General features: G+C 45.3%; 1 protein-coding gene across 7 annotated transcripts in view; it reads right to left on the bottom strand.

Annotated features, from left to right (window-relative positions):
• Window positions 1–18,432, bottom strand: part of LOC144104357 (uncharacterized) — a 64,535-nt gene that overhangs the window by 21,188 nt on the left and 24,915 nt on the right. For all 7 annotated transcript variants that reach the window (XM_077637302.1, XM_077637304.1, XM_077637305.1 and 4 more), the window contains exons 2-13: window positions 11,057–11,180; window positions 8,462–8,525; window positions 7,151–7,398; window positions 4,917–5,042; window positions 3,330–3,437; window positions 2,501–2,614; window positions 2,285–2,398; window positions 1,744–1,851; window positions 1,000–1,113; window positions 814–927; window positions 626–739; window positions 9–122 (exon numbers count right to left, since the gene is read on the bottom strand). In XM_077637302.1, the coding sequence (XP_077493428.1) occupies window positions 9–122; window positions 626–739; window positions 814–927; window positions 1,000–1,113; window positions 1,744–1,851; window positions 2,285–2,398; window positions 2,501–2,614; window positions 3,330–3,437; window positions 4,917–5,042; window positions 7,151–7,398; window positions 8,462–8,525; window positions 11,057–11,180 (1,462 nt within the window). The remainder of the gene's footprint in view (window positions 1–8; window positions 123–625; window positions 740–813; window positions 928–999; window positions 1,114–1,743; window positions 1,852–2,284; window positions 2,399–2,500; window positions 2,615–3,329; window positions 3,438–4,916; window positions 5,043–7,150; window positions 7,399–8,461; window positions 8,526–11,056; window positions 11,181–18,432) is intronic.

The following is an 18,432-nucleotide window of genomic DNA, read 5'->3' as shown; positions in this document are numbered from 1 at the left end:
GTACTAACCGGGATATAAAAAGCAGTCAGGTGTCTTTTCTTTTAACCTCGACCCTATACGATGCTTAGGGGACCGAGCACGAATCACATGGTCTGCTTTGTCTGGGCTGTACTCCCCTGGGCCTGAAAATATTGTGCCAACATAATTTGAAATTTTTTATTCTCTATGCAAAACTATTTCATGGCGTTGATTTAGGGCGCAAGCACATTCGAATCTTGTTTAGTTAGATAATCCCGCAGTGCTTAGAATGCTCGGGAAACCTGTGCCGCATTTATTTTTATCATGCAACCGCGCATTGCCGGACTTTAAAAGGCTGCAAATTTTGCCACACCATATTGCCTTGAAGCTTATATAGGGACGCTTCAAGCACTCGTGGCTTTTGTCTCATCAATGCGCCCGCTAACATCGCGATTAACCTTCACCAGCAGTAGCCACAGTTCAAAGACGTAAAAATATCATTTGTACACTTCGCTCATCGTATCATGTCGTAGGTTATAACTATGCTATGTTAGAAGGCGCTTTGTTTAGAGCTGCCAAACAAACCGCAGGAGATAAATTTTAGTGCTTGGATTATGCCAGAAATATGGTCTAAACACAAATTCTTAGGGCGAAACACTTTACGCACCTGGGAACTTCAGCGTATCCGGAGGCTTGTCTTTGATTTTTCGGCCGAAGCTGTACTGAGGCGCTATCGAGGCCGCCACAAACTTTCCCTTGCGTAAGTCGTATTCCGCAGGGCCTGCGAATGCTTCTGCGTTACAACACACGATACGGGCGGATGACAGGAATACACGATAGTCGGGTGTAACGAACCAGGAAAGTCGATCGATTCAGGCGGCTTGTGTTCGAGTCTCGTTGCAAGGCTGAACTCCGGAGATCGTGAATACACAGTCGAGTCCGCCTTGCTGGCGTCGTAAGCTCCTGGAGCTGAATATTTACGCTTTTAGTCACTGTAAGAGGCAGCGCGCGTGAGGTAGGAAGAAGGCGCACAGAACGAACCGGGAAAATATGCCGAGTCTGGTGGCGTTTCTTTCAGTCTGTGAGCCATTGTGTACTCTTGTGATCTTGCGTAGACAGCACCTTCGGCTTTGCTAATGTCGTAAGCTCCAGGCGCTGCAGGTTCGAAGCGTGCATCGCTTAAACGCACGTTCTGGCTGAAGCAATACCCCATTAGTGTAGTATGGCAGTGTCTCGATACAGTCTGTCCATTTAGATGTCCGCGGTACGTACTGCCTATGCATAACGTTTGGCATTAGCAATATATGCATTATACTTGCACACTTTGTATGAGGAAAGCTAACAATTGAATCAATATCATTTAATTTAGGAACGCATCTTACAGATAAACTTAGCATATGTTGTCTCGAAATGCGGATATGAATAGCGCACAAGGCGCAGTTGTGTCGCTATACTGGCTTCCCTGCCATACTCTCGAAAGTATATAGTTGCGCAGTGTTCCGCGAAAATTGGCAATACTTCCAATTCAGCCCCTTTTTGCGGCCTTAATCCATGCAGTTATTAGAAAGAAACCAAAACATTCAAGAGCTAGTGCTATCCGTCGTGTTCGGCCCAAAATACTGAAAGAACATACAATTAAGTTCAGCTTACTTTTTTCCTGCAGTGCAGTGCGTTTGTGCGAGTCGGTTGAGTGCCGAAGACAAACATGCAGATGAGCAAAGGACGGTGCGAAGTGCCAAACGTGCCGACGGTGCTTAGATAACTGACGCTGACGTTAACACGCACCAGGAAAATCTTCTTTCTTCAGTTCTTTTAGACGTCTTCCGAAAGAATACTCGGGCAGCTTCGCATAAGAGCTGTCGTACTTCGTTGTACCAACGTACGTACCAGGACCTGGTGGGAAAAAGTTTTTAACGCCACCTTACTCCTAGGCAACAGCCGTTTCGTGCTCGCCTGTCGGCATCCTTCGCGCCGTACCTGCCACGATCAAACTATGTGCACTGGAGGACAGAGATTTCTACTTGTACTGTGCAGGTGCATCTGATCTGCCCAAAATTAACCTGCGTATTTCCTTGCTTCATCATTTTATTCAAATCTCTACTACAATGATTGTTTCCCTTCTTTTATCCATCTTGTAACTGTATAGATCACTGGTTCAGCAGCAGATTAGTACTGGATCACTGGTAGACCATGATGAAGACTCGCATATTCTTCAATCGCGCTGCTGTTTCCCTAAGCGTTGGCTTTAAAACTTTTTATGTTTTCATTCAACGCTCTGCATGTGTTCAGAATGCGCAAAAATGAGTAACTTCCAAGCTTCACACACCCGGAAATTCAAGTCCATCTTGCTTGGACTCCTTTAGCTTGGAAGCAATACCATACTCTGGTGACCTCGCAAAAACCATGCCTTCTGCCGTGGATGTTTCGTAGTCTCCAGGAGCTGAGCATGAAAACAAAAGTGATATAGATGAAAGCTTACAAACGGCTTTTATGTTTACGTCTTGGGTGTCTTTTACGAAGCGTGTAACGTTTGCGAACTGACCGGGAAAGTTGAATATGTCTGGTTCACGGTTCGTGTATCTTCGGCGCATTGAGTAGCTCGGTGATTTCGGATATACAGTGGTGTCAGCTTTTTCCGGCCGGTAGTCGCAAGGAGCTGCAATACAGAGGGATGCGAATTCTTTGCGTCAGCCGTGTTCCGCAAGTGCTGTTGAAGTCGTACATTAGGAGGCTTCATTTCAAAAAATGTATCATATGCTTACTTGGTGGTGGACATACTTGGTCTACGCTTTATTTAAGACGGCATTTATAACCTGTAGCCTGGAGCTGGTGGCCCGTTCAAAATTTACTGCTAGATTAAGCTTCTTTCTACGGCAATCAGCAAGACGAGCGCCACAAACTCGCTATGTAGCCCCCTGGCCATTCCGCTCTAAAATGTGAAGTTTTCGGCTTGGGAGACTACAGGATGTTATTTTTGAGTATCGAACAGTACAGCATGAAATGTTGCACATGATTGTATGATGGCAATAAACAGGATGCAGGAAGAGCGGGGGAAGTTTTTTAACTAGTTTTTTTCTTTGAAACCAAATTGCGCCCTGCGGACTGCGCACCGAGTGCAGACTGTTAACCGAATATTCCGATATATAAACCTAGAGCACCCTGTCTAACGTTTCACCGCTCTTAATTAGAGATGGTTGCAAGCAAAAAAAAACTATGCTTTCAAGAGATAAGCCTGCTGGTGAAAACAAACAATAAAAATCGATTGTCCCCGCAGAGTCCTGATGACTCTTAGAATCCATTCAACGTTAGATCGTATGACGTTTTGCACAAAGACGTGCATAAAGTTCCGGGACAGTGCTGCCGTAACAAACCTGGAAGTTCTTCGGGGCTAGGGTCGCGAAGTCGTCGGCGAATCGAGAAGCTAGGCGATTTCGGGTAGACCACAGCGTCTCCCTTGTCGATGTCGTAAACACCCGGAGCTGCGGTGTTTAATGGAGTGTAAAAAAAAACGTGCAGTTGGTTTTTCCCGGAAGTAACATAGAAAGTGTATCACCTACGACTTTCCACTTTTTTAGAAATAAGGTTTTCGAGTTCGGTAGCGGTTTTTTGCGGCATAGCATCATCAGCGATGCAGTACATCACAACAAAGCTAAGAAGAGCTAACTAGCAGGCTGGTTAACTAACACTGAATAGTTACCTTTTTAACTACTACTCTTAGGCTCCTTATTTGTTGAGAGACTTGTCGCCCACCGGAAGTAATATCCTTATTATAGTTTAGAATTTCGGAAACACGTTTACACTTAGCGCTGTGGGCGAAAAAAAATCTTGGCTATTACGATGAGCTACGGGCAGCGGAGAGGTTCCTTTGGCTGCAAGCTCCTCGAAAGCGCATCTATTTTGGAGCGATGCAGCCAAAATTTCTTCTAACTTGTAAAAACTGATATGAATATTCAGTGGGCTACATGCCTCTCTGTAATTAGGGACCCTAAGAATAATAGATGAGAAATTAACTATTCAATATCAGCTAACCACCCAGCTCGTTAGCGCATCTTAGCTGAATTTTGATGTACTACACCGCTAACAGTCCAACGCCGGAAAAGGCGCTTTTTAAACTAAAAAATGCCTCTTTTGAAAATTGCAGGAACTCTTATTTGAAATACTCTGTTTCCGCGTAATAAACGTGTTTGTTGAACGCTAGTAACGTCTCTTCTTACTCTTTTATTTCCTTGCAGTTCCTGAATGTGTCGATTACATATCCAGCTTCATGGCGCAATGTGTGGCATAGTATGATAGGATGTTTTCAGTCAGGAAAGTTTCGACGCATTCTTTGACCAATCAAATTGCTCTCATCAAAATTGAGAACAACTCATAAGACGTTGTTTAAATACCAGTACATCTTCTCATCGCGTTAATAACCGTGATTATCATACAATATCCGCGGCAGGCACGAATATAGGTCGTCGAGTATTATCAATGTTAACTGTAACAAGGTAACCATGTGGGCTAGATGGTGTATTTCAGACATAACTTCACCAGCGAGAACAAAGAAGAAAAACACAGGACAACGCTGACAACGTTGTCCTGTGTTCTACTTCTCCTGGTGTCTCGTGCTTTCGCTGGTGAAGTTATATCAATGTTAACCTTCAAGCATTGTTGACAGCTTTCTTGCACTCAGTGAAGAATGTGAGGTACCAACCTCCGATGAACTACGCTTCAGCATACTACACAGCAGAGGAGAGAAAAGTAAAAGCCAAAAACCGAACGTAGTAGGAAACTTCGCGGGCATGCTCATCCACACAAGGTGCATTCCGTGCAATTCGACATCTATAGAGAAGTGGAAAGAAAGGAGCAATGTGAGCAGAATGTACGAGGACATGGTGCATGGTGCGCGAAGCGACGAGTGCAGAACGGTGCTGGCGAAGGGAGAGACAAGTGCCTCTCCTCCCCTCTGCCTTTACCGGGGTTGTCGTTGGGGCGGAAGAGGCTCTTAAGTTTGAGGCCGAAGGAGTAGCGGGGCGCTCGTCTGTTCCTTTGCACGAGCAGCGGGCGGCGGTGAGTTTCTTCTTGGCTTGGATGATCGGCCTCTGAAAGAAGGCCCAGACTGTTTACGTTGCCTAACTCAGAGCGTCTGTGAACCATTGCACGCTCATGTTGTTGGGTTTGGAGGGCACCTAACATCATGAGCTGGGCGAAACTACCCTGACCCTTGTTCCTCCAGAAATCGTTTCCATTTCAGCGAGGATAGGTCAGTAAAACAAACGTGGGTAAACAACCAAAAAATAAAAACACCGCTTGTGTTCCAACATATCTGCATTCAAATCACCACGCCTTATCTCTCGTTGTGAACTCGTCAAACGGAGTCGCCATATATATTTCTAAAAACCGCATAAGGTTTTCAGCATGTAAAGCCGTGTGCAGCACAGGTGAGACCTTCAAACATGGAGGTATCATGCTTGAAACACATTGTGCACTGACCGTGATGGCCCAAGAGTGACCATTCGATATTCTTTCTGATGTGCAGAAAATAATTCTCAGTTTTTTTTTCAAAAATTAACACCATGGATGGCAGGAACTTGTTCTCAGTTTCTAAAATCATGTCGTGGATTTGATGCCAGCCATAGAATACAGAAACTGATTATCAGTTTCTGTTGTGTATGACTGGAGACAGTTGTTTCCCAAACCGCTACTCTTCAGGGCATCCCTCAATTTGGAGCAGGTGTGACGTCAGCTGGCATCAAGGTATTGAACGTGGAGCTTTGCGGCACGACACTGCGCTTTCTTCAAATGAAAAAAGACGGGCACGGTCGGTCGGGTGGCGCTCTTTCTCCTGTCCAACAGCACGTGTTTTTGGAGCTCCGTTTAAAAGGTGGATAAAATATCTGGGCACGAGGTGCGCAGAGTCCCTTTACAACGCAGGGCGGTCAAATGACGCAGCATTCGTCCAAAACGAAATAGATTACATATCAAATAGGGAGAGAAACCATTGCTCCCTATAAACATTCCACATTGAGGGTAGCTGAAACAAACACAAATTAAGCAAGTTTGTACGAACCGACACGAGATTCGATTCTTCTCCCGCCAAAGACTGTCATGTGTGATGTAATGTGCAAGGTGCTACTGTAGTAATCTCAATTTTCTACACGCCAATATAGTTTTAAACATAGTTATTAAATTTTTAAAGAGGTGTGACACATTTGGCCTCACAAAGGATAGTGTTATCGGCAGTGGTGACCAACAACAGGCAGACGCTCACACTTCGGTTTCCAAAAGGGAGGTATTACTCTCAATCGATTTTCGCCATTGCAGATTATAAGGTGAAGTGTTACGCAAAATATCACACATAATGAATGCTTCGGCGCAACGCTGTTACTAGCAGGAGGCTTCAGGGTTCGTAGTTAATAATTCGCACAAATTTCAAATACCCCTAGTGTTCAAAGCGCGCGTCCCTGTTACATTTAATAACGCTGTCATCGCATGACACGCGGTTGAACCTTTGCTGCGCAGTTCAGTGCATAAACTGTGAATTGTTCCCTCCTTGGCATCGTTAAAAGAAACCAGAGTAGCTAGTTTTGAAAAGCGAACTTTAAAAATCTCGGCAATGATGGATAAGAAATTGTGCGAAAATTTTCTTATTTCTCTTACTTACTTTCCCTTTGCCCGGGCCTACGGAACGCCAGTCAATTTTGTGTGCCAGCGGCTGTAATCTCGTTTGCTGTTCCGGCTCAGTTGACCCGGGCATTGCTTTTTTTTATTATGGCACATAGTTGGATGGGAGTAATTCATGTGTTCCATTTTATTATGGGCACACGACGACTGCTGAACGATTGCTTTCGCCTCCCTTTTCAGCGCCGTCGTCTCCATAAATGACAAAAACCTTCTTTCCTCTAAAGGCACTGCATAAAAGCACATCTTCAGCGTACTGCCGACAACCGAGGCGCAGACAAAACGAGTCCTCTGATGTGAGGACATCCGCGAGGGACAAACAGAAGAAAGCACGGACAAAACGCGTTTTGTCAGTGCTTTCTTCTCTTTGTCCCTGAGGACCGCCGCCTCAGCGATTCTGTCCGAGATATTTGCTCTACCTTCAGCGTCTGACGGACGACATATAAATTTCGCCAAAGGATTTGTGGCAGAGCCGGAGATGAGTGTTTAATAGATCGGTCTTTGCGGTAAGAGAGGGCTGCTCACTTACCGGGTATGTCGGCCGGCTTCGGGTCCTTGATCTTAGCGCCGAAGGTGTACATTGGCGCGGCGCTTAGCACGCACGTTTCGGCCTTCTCCGGGTTGTAGGCACCCGGTGCGGGCGTCTTGAATCCCTCCGGGTCGCGCAGCTTGGGCGATATCGTGGGCGCGGCCACGGTCTCCTTGCCCTTCTCGGAGAGTCCCGCGATGTTGTACGTTCCAGGACCCGGCACAAAAAGGTCCCGCTTCTCCTCCGTCCTGCGTCGCATTGGCGCGTATAGTACACACAGCGAAATGCCAAGAGCAGGGAACACACTGGGACATGATGAACTGCATGCAAAGAATGACCTCCAACGACTGCAGCGATAAATTTTGTAGAGAAAACGTCTCCAGCCCATTCTTAAGCAGGCACATGGTTTGGAGCACTTTAAGAATGTACAATGTTCACTTTCACACTTTGTACTTGGCCTAAATCATGAAGCCATTAGCCATCAGTGAAACGAGGATAAGGTGCAGAACTGGCACGTTACCGCTTTACATTAAACGTGACATTGAGTACGCCGACCACTTCAAAGAAAAGAATACACAAAAGAAGTTTCGGCTGCCAAATCTTTGGGAGCCCGTATGGGAGCCGAAACGTCTTTTGTGTGTTCTTCTCTTTGTTGTGGTCGGTGTCTTCAATGTCACGTTTTATGATTCAACCCGACCAGACGAGTTTTCGTCCAACTCTTGATTTAATTACCTCTTTACATGCGCGCCTAGTGTTGTCACGGGAACTATGTGAGCGCGCTCCGCTAGTCAAAACATGTGAATTGAGGCTATTCTATTAGGTTTTTCAATTGTGCTGTTCCGACATTAGTAACACACATTCAAGTGAAGTCGACTTCAAATTTCTTAAAGGGGTCTCTTAAACATGCAAGCCGCCACGGTGGCTCACTGTTTATTGTTCTCGGCTGCTGACCCCAAAGACGCCAGTTCGATCCCGGCCCAAGCGGCCGCATTTCGATGAAACCCCAGATGGTCGACATAATCCAGAGCCTTGAACTAAGGCCTTCATCATAGCCTGAGTCACATTGGGAGGTTAAAACCCATAAAAAATTATAACATCAGCACATCACTACGGAGAATAATTACTAGCGTAATAAAAACGTACAGACACTTGACAATACCTATTTTCGCAGAAGGCTGCGAAGGGCATATATTGGCTAAAAGAGAGCTGTCTATATCTACGGATGTGCAAATAGCCTTGCCCCTATGCGTGTACATTGACTTCGCCCCTGTTTTCTAGCGGTAAGCACCGAAACAAGAGGATTTCACTTACTTGGTGCCGAAAGTGTAGGCGGGTGCCTTCTGCCCTTTAGTAACGTTAGTGCTTGTCTTTTCTCCTGAAAAAAATATATACATATTGATGAGAAACGGGAGCTTTAAAGAATTCTGCGGGCTGCATACAGTAGGGAAGCACTGGTTAAAGCACAGGTCATTTGTGCTAAGTTAAGAAATGGTTCGAGAAAGGTGGAATGTGTCGAATCAGACACGATAAAGAAAACTAACAAGCATGACAACAAACACAATGACCTTTAACCATCAATAAGCAGTAACGGACGGGTGCATTACTGGTTTGTCATGTTATCACGAGGAAAGCTGCATCGAACGACTAAGAAAAAAAGGCAAGGCTGACAAAACTATAACAACTCCAACTGAGGCTGCAACAGCAACAAAACATAAGCACTCACTCGGTACATTTACCGTACTTTTCCTCAGTTATTCACTCCTTCATGCTAAGAAGGTGAGACGAAACTATGGTACAAGCAACTCCGGACGTACGTATTGGAAGCATCTGGAAGCTCTGCTGCATTATGTGGTGTATGAGTATGATAAGCTTGACAGGTACCTTTGGCGCCGGCTTCACTATGAGCACTGGAAAATCCTCATTAAGTGGAACCTCGAAGATTTCTCATCTTGCAGAAAAGAACGCCTCCTCTCTTATTTTACACATCTCTAGACACCTTCTGATTGTCCCCACATCCTCTCTTGATGCATTCAAGCTTCCCTTGTATCTGCAAGTTGTGCGCGTTTGTGCACCGTAACTAAAGCTGCTGCTGCTCATGGGCACGAAGTATAGGCAATAAGTGGGAAATAAATTAAAACTAAACAACAAATAGACATATCTTCATAATATAATTCTTATACAGACAAACAAGTAAATAATATATGAATAAAAAAATAACTGAAATGCAAACCTTTGCTGTTTTCCAGGCGGTAGATATAGCAGGGGAGAAATGATTGTGGGCCGCTTAGTTTGTGCGGCACGCCAGCTGGTAGTTGTGATAATCGCGTTTCATTTGTATTGTACTATCTCTGGGTTATACCTAGCGGCCTAAGTTATGGGCTCTAAATAAAAATTCGTGCGATTTTTTTTTATCTATAGCTAGTTTCCTGTCATGTCTTATAGCCAGATAATACTTAACATGCCCTCATATTATATTCCTGGAACTCCAGCACTTAGTTGACAACTTGTTAATCATAGCTATCGGTTTTTGCTGCTTGTTCTACAGGCGTAACGTTAATACTGTCTGGTAAGTGCATATCCTTTTTCTATGGTCTTCGAGCTTTTGGTGGAATTTTTCACATAGCTTTGGCGTTCATCAAGTATCTTTCAGGCATATTTCCCCCATGAGATTTGGAGTACAGTTGAATAAGTAAAATTAATATTAGTTGCATGCGATGAAGCATTTGCATAAAAACTTTCTGAGTTCTTTAAATAATGGCAGACAGAAACACAAATCTGCGGACTTACTCGAGCATATGTAGAGAGAACGCTGTTTCATCAAATCGTCTTCATTATGGCGTGCTAGAAATGTCGCTTAGTCACGCTACCTACCTTGAGCCGCCTGAGAAAATGGAGCGCTAAGTCTAATAAAACCTGGCACTGCCGTGCGCTCTTTTATCAAAATGTTCTCATGAACGGGTGCCCCTAGCAACAGACAATATAACCAAAAGGCAATAATTCATCGACTCTCTGTAATTATAAGAAATAGTTCACTCAAAATTATTCGCTAAAAGTGAATTTCGTCAGGTGTCACGAAGAAACCCAGGCTTTAGAAATCTAGTTTTAACTCAATGCTACTAGTGGTTGGACACGCCCAAAGTCTCATATGATAAGAACTCTAGGCGCATTCTCGAATTGTGATTCCAGTTTTCACATCAGGTGTTAAAGTGGACATGCTGCGGAAGCGGGTGATAAAGGTCAAGTACGTGTAATGGAGTCATAGTTATGTGATCTACTGACAAATAATTGTCGCATGAAAGCCAGCTCCTAACATGAAATTTAATTGTCACCAATCAGTCATGTGAACCTAACAGTTGTTTACGCGGACTTGCAATGTGATCACTTCCTGTCACGCCTACGAGGAGGGTGAGATATCGATGAGGACTCTCTCTAAAAGTTAGCCTATAAAGAAACAATTATTGCTGCCTAGCATTATTAACTGCGAGCAATGTTTCATCTAGTAATAAAAATAAGCCCAAACACAGCAGCGGCTGAGTGGCTTAGGCGTTCGGCTGCTGGACCTAAGCTATTCAGACGCAATCCCGGTCGTGGAGACCGTTTTTTGATGAAGGTGAAATAAAAAAGGCTCCCCTACGATGCTCACTGTGGCCACACGTTAACGAACCAGAAGTGGTCTAAATTACACCGGAGCCCTCCACCAGGGCGACCATTATAGACCATGTGCCGCTCCAGTAAGTTAAATCCTACAAAATTGAATAGAAGGATGCATGTTGAAGGATATTGACAGTACTGTTGATAGTAAATGCAATGACAAAGTGCTTGAGATTTTATCTTTATTCTCTTGCATCCGAGTTCGTGCAGAGATAGCCACGACAAAGTAATCCTTCTCAGCAATCACTGTCTCACCGATGGTGGACGGGATGCTGAAGGCCCCTGGGCCGGGGGTCTTGAAGTCCGACGAGATGGGGCCCCGCCTCTGGGTTGGCGTCCATGGTCGCTGCTGGACATAGTAACCTGACACGAACTCACTCTGCGAGAACAGGAGTGGAAAGACAAACTTGAGGACCCCCGTATGTGTGCCGATACTGTAAAGAATTACATCTCACTTGATTTCATCTAGTGTAATGCACATTTTAGTTAGGAAATCCGTATGTGTGCAGATACTGTAAAGAATTACATCTCACTTGATTTTATATAGTGTAATGCACATTTGAGTTAGGAAATACTTTTTAAAGAGAGAAGAAAACAGTGATCTAACCCGCTTCCGGCAGTCAAAAAAAATTATTGCTAAATCAAAAAAAAAATCTGATCCCCCTCAGTGAAAGCCTGGTTCGGCTGTAAGGAATGGCTTGAAGTGACTTGAATGGAAAGCGGCTGCAAGTTCACCCCAGAAATCATATATGTCTTCTTAGCAGCTCGACATAGTGTGGACAATTACAAAGAAGGGAGCGCCATCGTGGAAGCGCTTCTTATCTATACTGGCCACACACAGGTGACCAGAGTGACGAAACCATTCGCTAAGCTTTCGTTACTGTTTTGCGATGTCAAAATGTTTTTATCCCCGCCTCCGCCACTCCCCCTCCCAATGACGTACACGGCACTGGAAAGACTGCGACGACAAAATCCCTGTTCAAGCTTTATGCTAACACGTAACGCAACGAGCTTCTCCCTAGGCTAGAAGTCGAACAACTTTCTTTAAACAAGGATTTCTCGGAAAGGTTGCTCATCATAAATCCAAGTTTATCGTTCATATTTTTCGCGGACAATATTTGTCAGTTTTTTCTTTCAGGTTGCAAAACTTTTATTCCGCAGAATGCAACGACAAGCTTCGGGCTCTAAGTCACAATCGGCGTTGAGGTCGAACAAAGATCTTTCCCGCGAATGTCTGTTGTTTGGGGTCAAACCAAATGTAACCACTGTATTACTTAGGCTGGGTTTCTAAATGTATTTTCAAAAGTATCATTAGCTGCTAGTGCTCCAGGGCATAACTTCCTATATTTTCCACGCCTGGGCATCGGCTCACAAGCCACCATGCAAGCAAAATCAAGGCCAGCTGCGCTCCTTGCGGGCCAAGTGTGAGGACGTCAGGAGAGGATTTCACTACGCGCCAATGAGCGCGTTTTTGTAGTTCGCGTGCACTATCTGTCGCGAGTGGGCTGTCTGCGATGTGAACGCCTCATCATGGCCAGTGGCAAAACCAAGCGCGCCGCCATGGACCACGCGATGAACGAGGTTTTAGGTATATTCCTCTGCGAGTGCCTCTTCATGGCGAGCGCCTAATTTATCGCTGCACACGTACTTTTGCCGATCGCCGTGAAGCGGCGCTCGCAGCCGCGACGAAAAGTGCGACTTTTCGGCATCCTTTGACCCGCCGCGGTGGCTCAGTGGTTAGGGTGCTCGACCACTGATCCGGAGTTCCCGGGTTCGAACCCGACCGCGGCGGCTGCGTTTTTATGGAGGAAAAACGCTAAGGCGCCCGTGTGCTGTGCGATGTCAGTGCACGTTAGAGATGCCCAGGTGGTCGAAATTATTCCAGAGCCCTCCACTACGCCACCTCTTTCTTCCTTTCTTTCACTCCCTCCCTTATCCCTTATCTTACGGCGCAGTTAAGGTGTTCGCCGATAAATAAGACAGATACTGCGCCATTTCCTTTCCCCCAAAACCAATTATTATTATTATTATTATCATATTATTATTATTATTAATATTATTATTATTATTATTATTATTATTATTATTATTATTATTATTATTATTATTATTATTATTATTATTATTATTATTATTATTATTATTATTATTATTATTATTATTATTATTATTATTATTATTATTATTATTATTATTATTATTATCGTTTTTTGGTCTTGGCGCCGCTGACCAGGCATGGACAATATAAGAGGCTCTTTCCAGGGTTCACAGCTCCAGTCCGTGCCCCTTTTGTCGTTGCGTCATCATTAACAGTGACGCAACAAATTTCACTTCCGTTTCGTCGGCGCCAGACGTCGCCATCGGCGCCTCGCCGGAGCGTACTAGAGCGCGACCGCGTATACAGCATCACGCAGAGGAGGACTCCCTGCGTACGTCCTTGCGTCTTCTCTCCCGCCGACTGTCAACGCAAAGCGTGGATGCTGCCGCCGCGGCCTTCACGCCCCACCGCCGGCGAATCGTGTCCCGGTTTGAGGTCGAACACAAAGGTGCACACGGAAGCCGCTCGTGGAAGCTGCAGTATGCGAACGCAGATTGGATTTGCCCGGCGGATGAACGGCACAACGCAGTCTGCTGGGGCTTGCTTCACCGGGCGGGAAAAGTTATTTTCCATGCTTCATTCACCCATGCGATTAAAAGGTATTAAGTGCGAAACATTTGCAAAGCCCACAGAGAACTTTCCTGGTATCTGCTTCAGTCTAGATAGAACAAAATGTTGTCGAGGTGGCTTTGGAAGAAGGGGAAGCAGATCTCCTTGATCGTACGTACGTTCTTCTAGGGGAGTTCGTATTGCAATGTACCTACCAAGTCGCCTGATACTGTATGAAGGCGTTAAAAGCCTAAATGATCCTTTCTCTCTTCACAATATCACGGGACTGAGTAGCAAAGAGGAGCTGCAATGGACGTTTTTCCTAGGACTCGCGACCCGCCGCGGTGGCTCAGTGGTTAGGGCGCTCGGCTACTAACGCGCCCGTGTGCTGTACGATGTCATTGCACGTTAAAGATCCCCAGGTTGTCGATATTATTCCGGAGCCCTCCACTACGGCACCTCTTTCTTCTTTCAGTCCCTACTTTATCCCTTCTCTTACGGCGCGGTTCAGGTGTCCAACGATATATGAGACACATACTGCGCCATTTCCTTTTCCCCAAAACCAATTATTATTATTCCTAGAACTCGCATCCAGGAAATTTTGTTCAAAGTGGTACATATGCACACTTTGATCAGAGTGCCTCTGTTGGACGTTAACGCTCCTACTTAATTTTCCTATACACCTGCGGCTCCTGGAAGGCCTGTAAATACTAAGCGTTCAGGACGAGATCGCAAAAAAAATGTTTGCTTTTTATTTTGCTATGTAAAAGAAAAGAGGGAGGCAAACTTAGGAATCGGGAGATTATTATGTTTGTATACCTTAATTGACGTGAAGGCAAGGACAAGGCTAATGAAATAATTTCATACTTTCAGCGCTGCCGCAGTGAGTACTCGCTACTGTCGAGCAAAACGCCAAATGCGGAGTGCAGTAAGTATGAACATAAAGAAGATAAATAGATGCCATATGTGAGTGGGCTACTGGTTGTGTAAGGTTTCTGTGCACGGCGACTAATTGTAATTCCCGATGACGGAATTTTCACAGCATAGTCTTCCTTGACAAGGCAAGCTGTTGGGCGAGTTGGTTTCTATATTCCATAACTACAGCGCAACGAACGGGACGTAGAAGAACACAGGCAGGGACACAACATAGTGTTGTGTCCCTGCCTTGTTCTACGTCCAGTTCGTTGCGCTGTAGTTATGGAATAGCCTTCTATACGCCTACCAGAACGTTCAGAAAATACCTGCTAACAATTTTCATGGAAATTCCGGTGAGCAACATGTACTTCGGAGGCAAAAAGGGAAGGAATCAATTCACAGGATGATTCGCGTATTAAAGTAATGCACGCGATGCTTTAACTTTTTGACAGAGATCTTCGCATTAGTGGGACAGGAGCCGCTTTGAAATATCACACGAAATATAACCTGACGGACACTGGCAACAGGCAGCTGCGCAACCGAGTTGAGGGGGTTATTTACACCAGACGTCTTGTTGCCGGCTTTACGTCGTTTTAGGCTACTTGACTCCAAGTGCAAACTTCCTCGAAAGGAGGCACACAAACTGGGCAAATATAACGCATGCTCTGACTTACTAACCGCCCTCCAAGGTCGGTTGTATGCACAACATCACCACGAGAAATTCAGCCACGTTCTAGACACCCCGGCGAACATTAAAAATGGCGTTTGGCCAATTGAAAAAACTTTTCCCGAGTACGTACGTGAAAGCTTTCCCAGCGTCATAAAAATAAGAAAGAAAGCACACCGGGTCGTAGTAAAAACAAAGATAAGGGATATTGAGGCAATACGTGACTAGCTTGTTATAATTGTTGTCAAGGCTCACGGTATGGTGCTCACCTCGAGTCCGAAAGATAGGCTTTTTTTATATTGCTGTCAATTCTTCCAACTTCCTTGGCTAGCTTGCTAAGGCAGCTTGTGAAGCGTATTTGTCTGTGGGGGGGCTGCTATCGAGGCAGTCATTTTCCCACGTCGGTTTTATTATGCACACCGCATGCGCACACTTGTCCTTTAAGTCGCAGCGGGGCCACTTTTTAGTAGGAAAGCACTCCTACCGTGCATTCTGCGGCGATCGCTCCGGGAAATGAAAATGAAAATAAATTCCTGAGATTTTGTGATTCCCGCGCGTAAAAAACGAATTTTAATTTTTATTGCTAAGTGTAACGCATGACTTCTTTTTTTCGGTTGCTCTAGAGAATACATGGTAAGCATATCCATCGCTGCAACATTCGCTTTTGCCGATACTGGCGATGAGATTCGTTAGTGAAGAAAACATCTTTAAGTTTGTGTACTTAATAACTTATGGATCTTTAAACTTTTATTTTTTTAAACTGAAACACAAGCATACAAAGCATTCTTCATGACTGATATTGAATGCAGGAAGCAGCTAATCCACTCTGCCTCATTGAAGACCAGCTCACATGTGGTTCTTCACAGAGCATTCTGTGCTCAATAAATCGGTCTCGCATGCACCAAGTACATCTTGCAATCGGTAGGAGCGTCTAATAGGAACATGTGCAAGCATTCACCAATGGCTGTATGAAAGCTACATAACGCACGATATTTTAACGTGGTCAGTGATTGTGGTTCAGCTCCCGCAGAGCGTCAATAAAGTTGCACTTCCCGCACACTCCAACCCGAGAGGAGGCTGTCATCAGGCATTAGATAGGAAAGCAGACACGTGGAAACAACATTTCCGATTGTTGTATAGATGAATCTTGTCATTCACTTCGCATTTCCTGTTCCAACGTCTGTTCGATTGAGAAGGTATTGATCAGCGCCGGCGGGAGGTCTGAAAAGCTTAAGCTGGCGGCAGGCGTAACATGTTATGCAGGCATACTAAATATGAACGATATGCATTGACTTAGCAATAAGAAAAGGTACGGTCAAATAACATAGTTACGACGTGTTAGAGCTCTCCCGAAAGATCACGACTGCACTGTGGGGGCCAGAAACTCCTCATGTCTACGGGCCGTATTACACGGTACACAACAAAATCTCCGGAAGCTACACCTAAGTAAGGAAAACAGAGGTAGACCTAGTGCTATTGCATCGCGTTGTGTGTCGAATTGCACGAAGGTTGAACTTGTGGCCTGAAGAACGACGCTATTTATTTATTAGCAAACTATGCCCACTCGCCGCTGTGGCTCAGTAGTTAGTGCTCTCGGCTACGGATCCGGAGTACCAGGGCTGGAAACTGATCGCGGCGGCCGCGTTTAGACGGAGGAGAAACGCAAAAGATCTCCAGTTAAACGTTAAAGATCCCCAAACGTTAAAGATCCCCAGTTGGTCGAAATTGTTCCGGAGCCCTCTACTACGGCACCTATTTTTTTTCCTTTCTTCTCTCAGTCCCTACTTTATCCCTTCCCTTACGGCGCGGTTCAGGTGTCCACCGATATGTGAAACAGATACTGCGCCATTTCCATTCCCCAACTACCAATTTTCAATTTTTAACTATGCCCACAGTTTTTTTTTTTTTGGTAGCAGTTGTTCGGCGCCACGATGTAGCGACAACGTCAAAGACGAACCAAATGTGTTCCATTGTGACTTAGCAGGCGTCCTATGGCGGCGCCGCAATATGTACTCAAGCGCTCACAGGCAAGAGCAGTGGACCTGTTAACCTCCAGAAGGCTGCGTGTCTCTATTTCCCTACAGGACAGCCGTGTACTGTGTGAGCCTGTCTCAAAAATGTGTTAAAGAAAAAGAAGGCGAATATAAGAACATTAGTAGATACACCAAATAAACATGCCTGAACACAGGAGGACAAACGTACTTTGGAGATTGTTGATAGAAGCTAAGAACTTTCACCAATCTCTGGAAGTCATAGTTGATCAAGCCTATATTTCTATGTCTTCGTTAATACCTCATCGACCTGCTGTGTATATGAATTTTCCTGGTCACTATTAATTTGGCTCGTGTAGTAGGTCTCACAGCGGTGAGTTCAGTGGGCAGCATGAAACCAGACAGCGACCAGCGCGTTCGTTCTGCGACCTTGCACACGCGTCACACTGATGAAGAACAGCCGACGTCTAGACGAGAAGGGCTGTGGGGCAACACAGCACCAAACGTACCGGCTGCGCCGACGGACGAGTCCTCAATCTGGCCCCCACTGCCGACCAGGGAATGGGAGGAAACCTCCTTTCCGGAGACGGCGGTGCCCAAGTAGTTGAGGGCGCTTATGCTATCCACGCACCGCGCAACAGGTGCACTCTCGGACAGGGAAGGTCACAGCCGCCGTGGATGTGGGTCAGTGTGAGAGCGGCTGATGTTTTCTTTCTGTTATAATCCGCTCTTGGCCTGTCGTTCGGAAGTCGGCGGGCCCGCAGCTCCCCAATTATGTGGTGTTTGCAAAACATACCTCGTGCACCCACTGGGCTCAAATATTGAGGACTGTTGATTTTTTGCACAGCGCTATGTTGACAAACCACATCACGATGAAATAAGAAAGAGATAAGACCCGAGCAACGTCCGGCTTTGTGTCCTGTGTTTCTTTGTCGCTGTCCTCTTTGTGAATGTGTAGCGCAGTGAAAATATCTGCTTAAGATAAGAGGCCCAATTTTTCGCCTTATTAAACGGGGACTGGTCATACTGTAGGCTTCTAGCACTTCGCGAGATCGCTAGTAAGATACCACTGCAGTTAAAGGACGTGCAAGAGATTAATTGGGCAAATTCACACAAAAGAGTAACAAACAGGCGAATTATATGGTCAATAAAAATATCAACGAATAAAGATTAAACTACCATTGAACAAGATTGCACTCAAAGCGATGCCGGCTGAGAACTGCGATATTGCTCCAGTTCATCGGGGCGCGCACTTGGACGGACTCTTCGGAGAGAATTGGAAAACTACTTTTTTTGGGGACTCACTGCAGCTGTAGATGGCGCTGTTGCTACTGCCGTGAGTAAAAGGTCCGGCAACTGAATTTCATGCTCGACTATTTTTTTCCGGCGCAACAGACAACCTGCTCTTTCT

This window comes from Amblyomma americanum, chromosome 9, assembly GCF_052857255.1.
Source record: "Amblyomma americanum isolate KBUSLIRL-KWMA chromosome 9, ASM5285725v1, whole genome shotgun sequence".
Classification (NCBI taxonomy): domain Eukaryota; kingdom Metazoa; phylum Arthropoda; class Arachnida; order Ixodida; family Ixodidae; genus Amblyomma; species Amblyomma americanum.
Note: the sequence above shows the minus strand (reverse complement) of the source record. Positions and strands in the feature narration are given on the sequence as shown.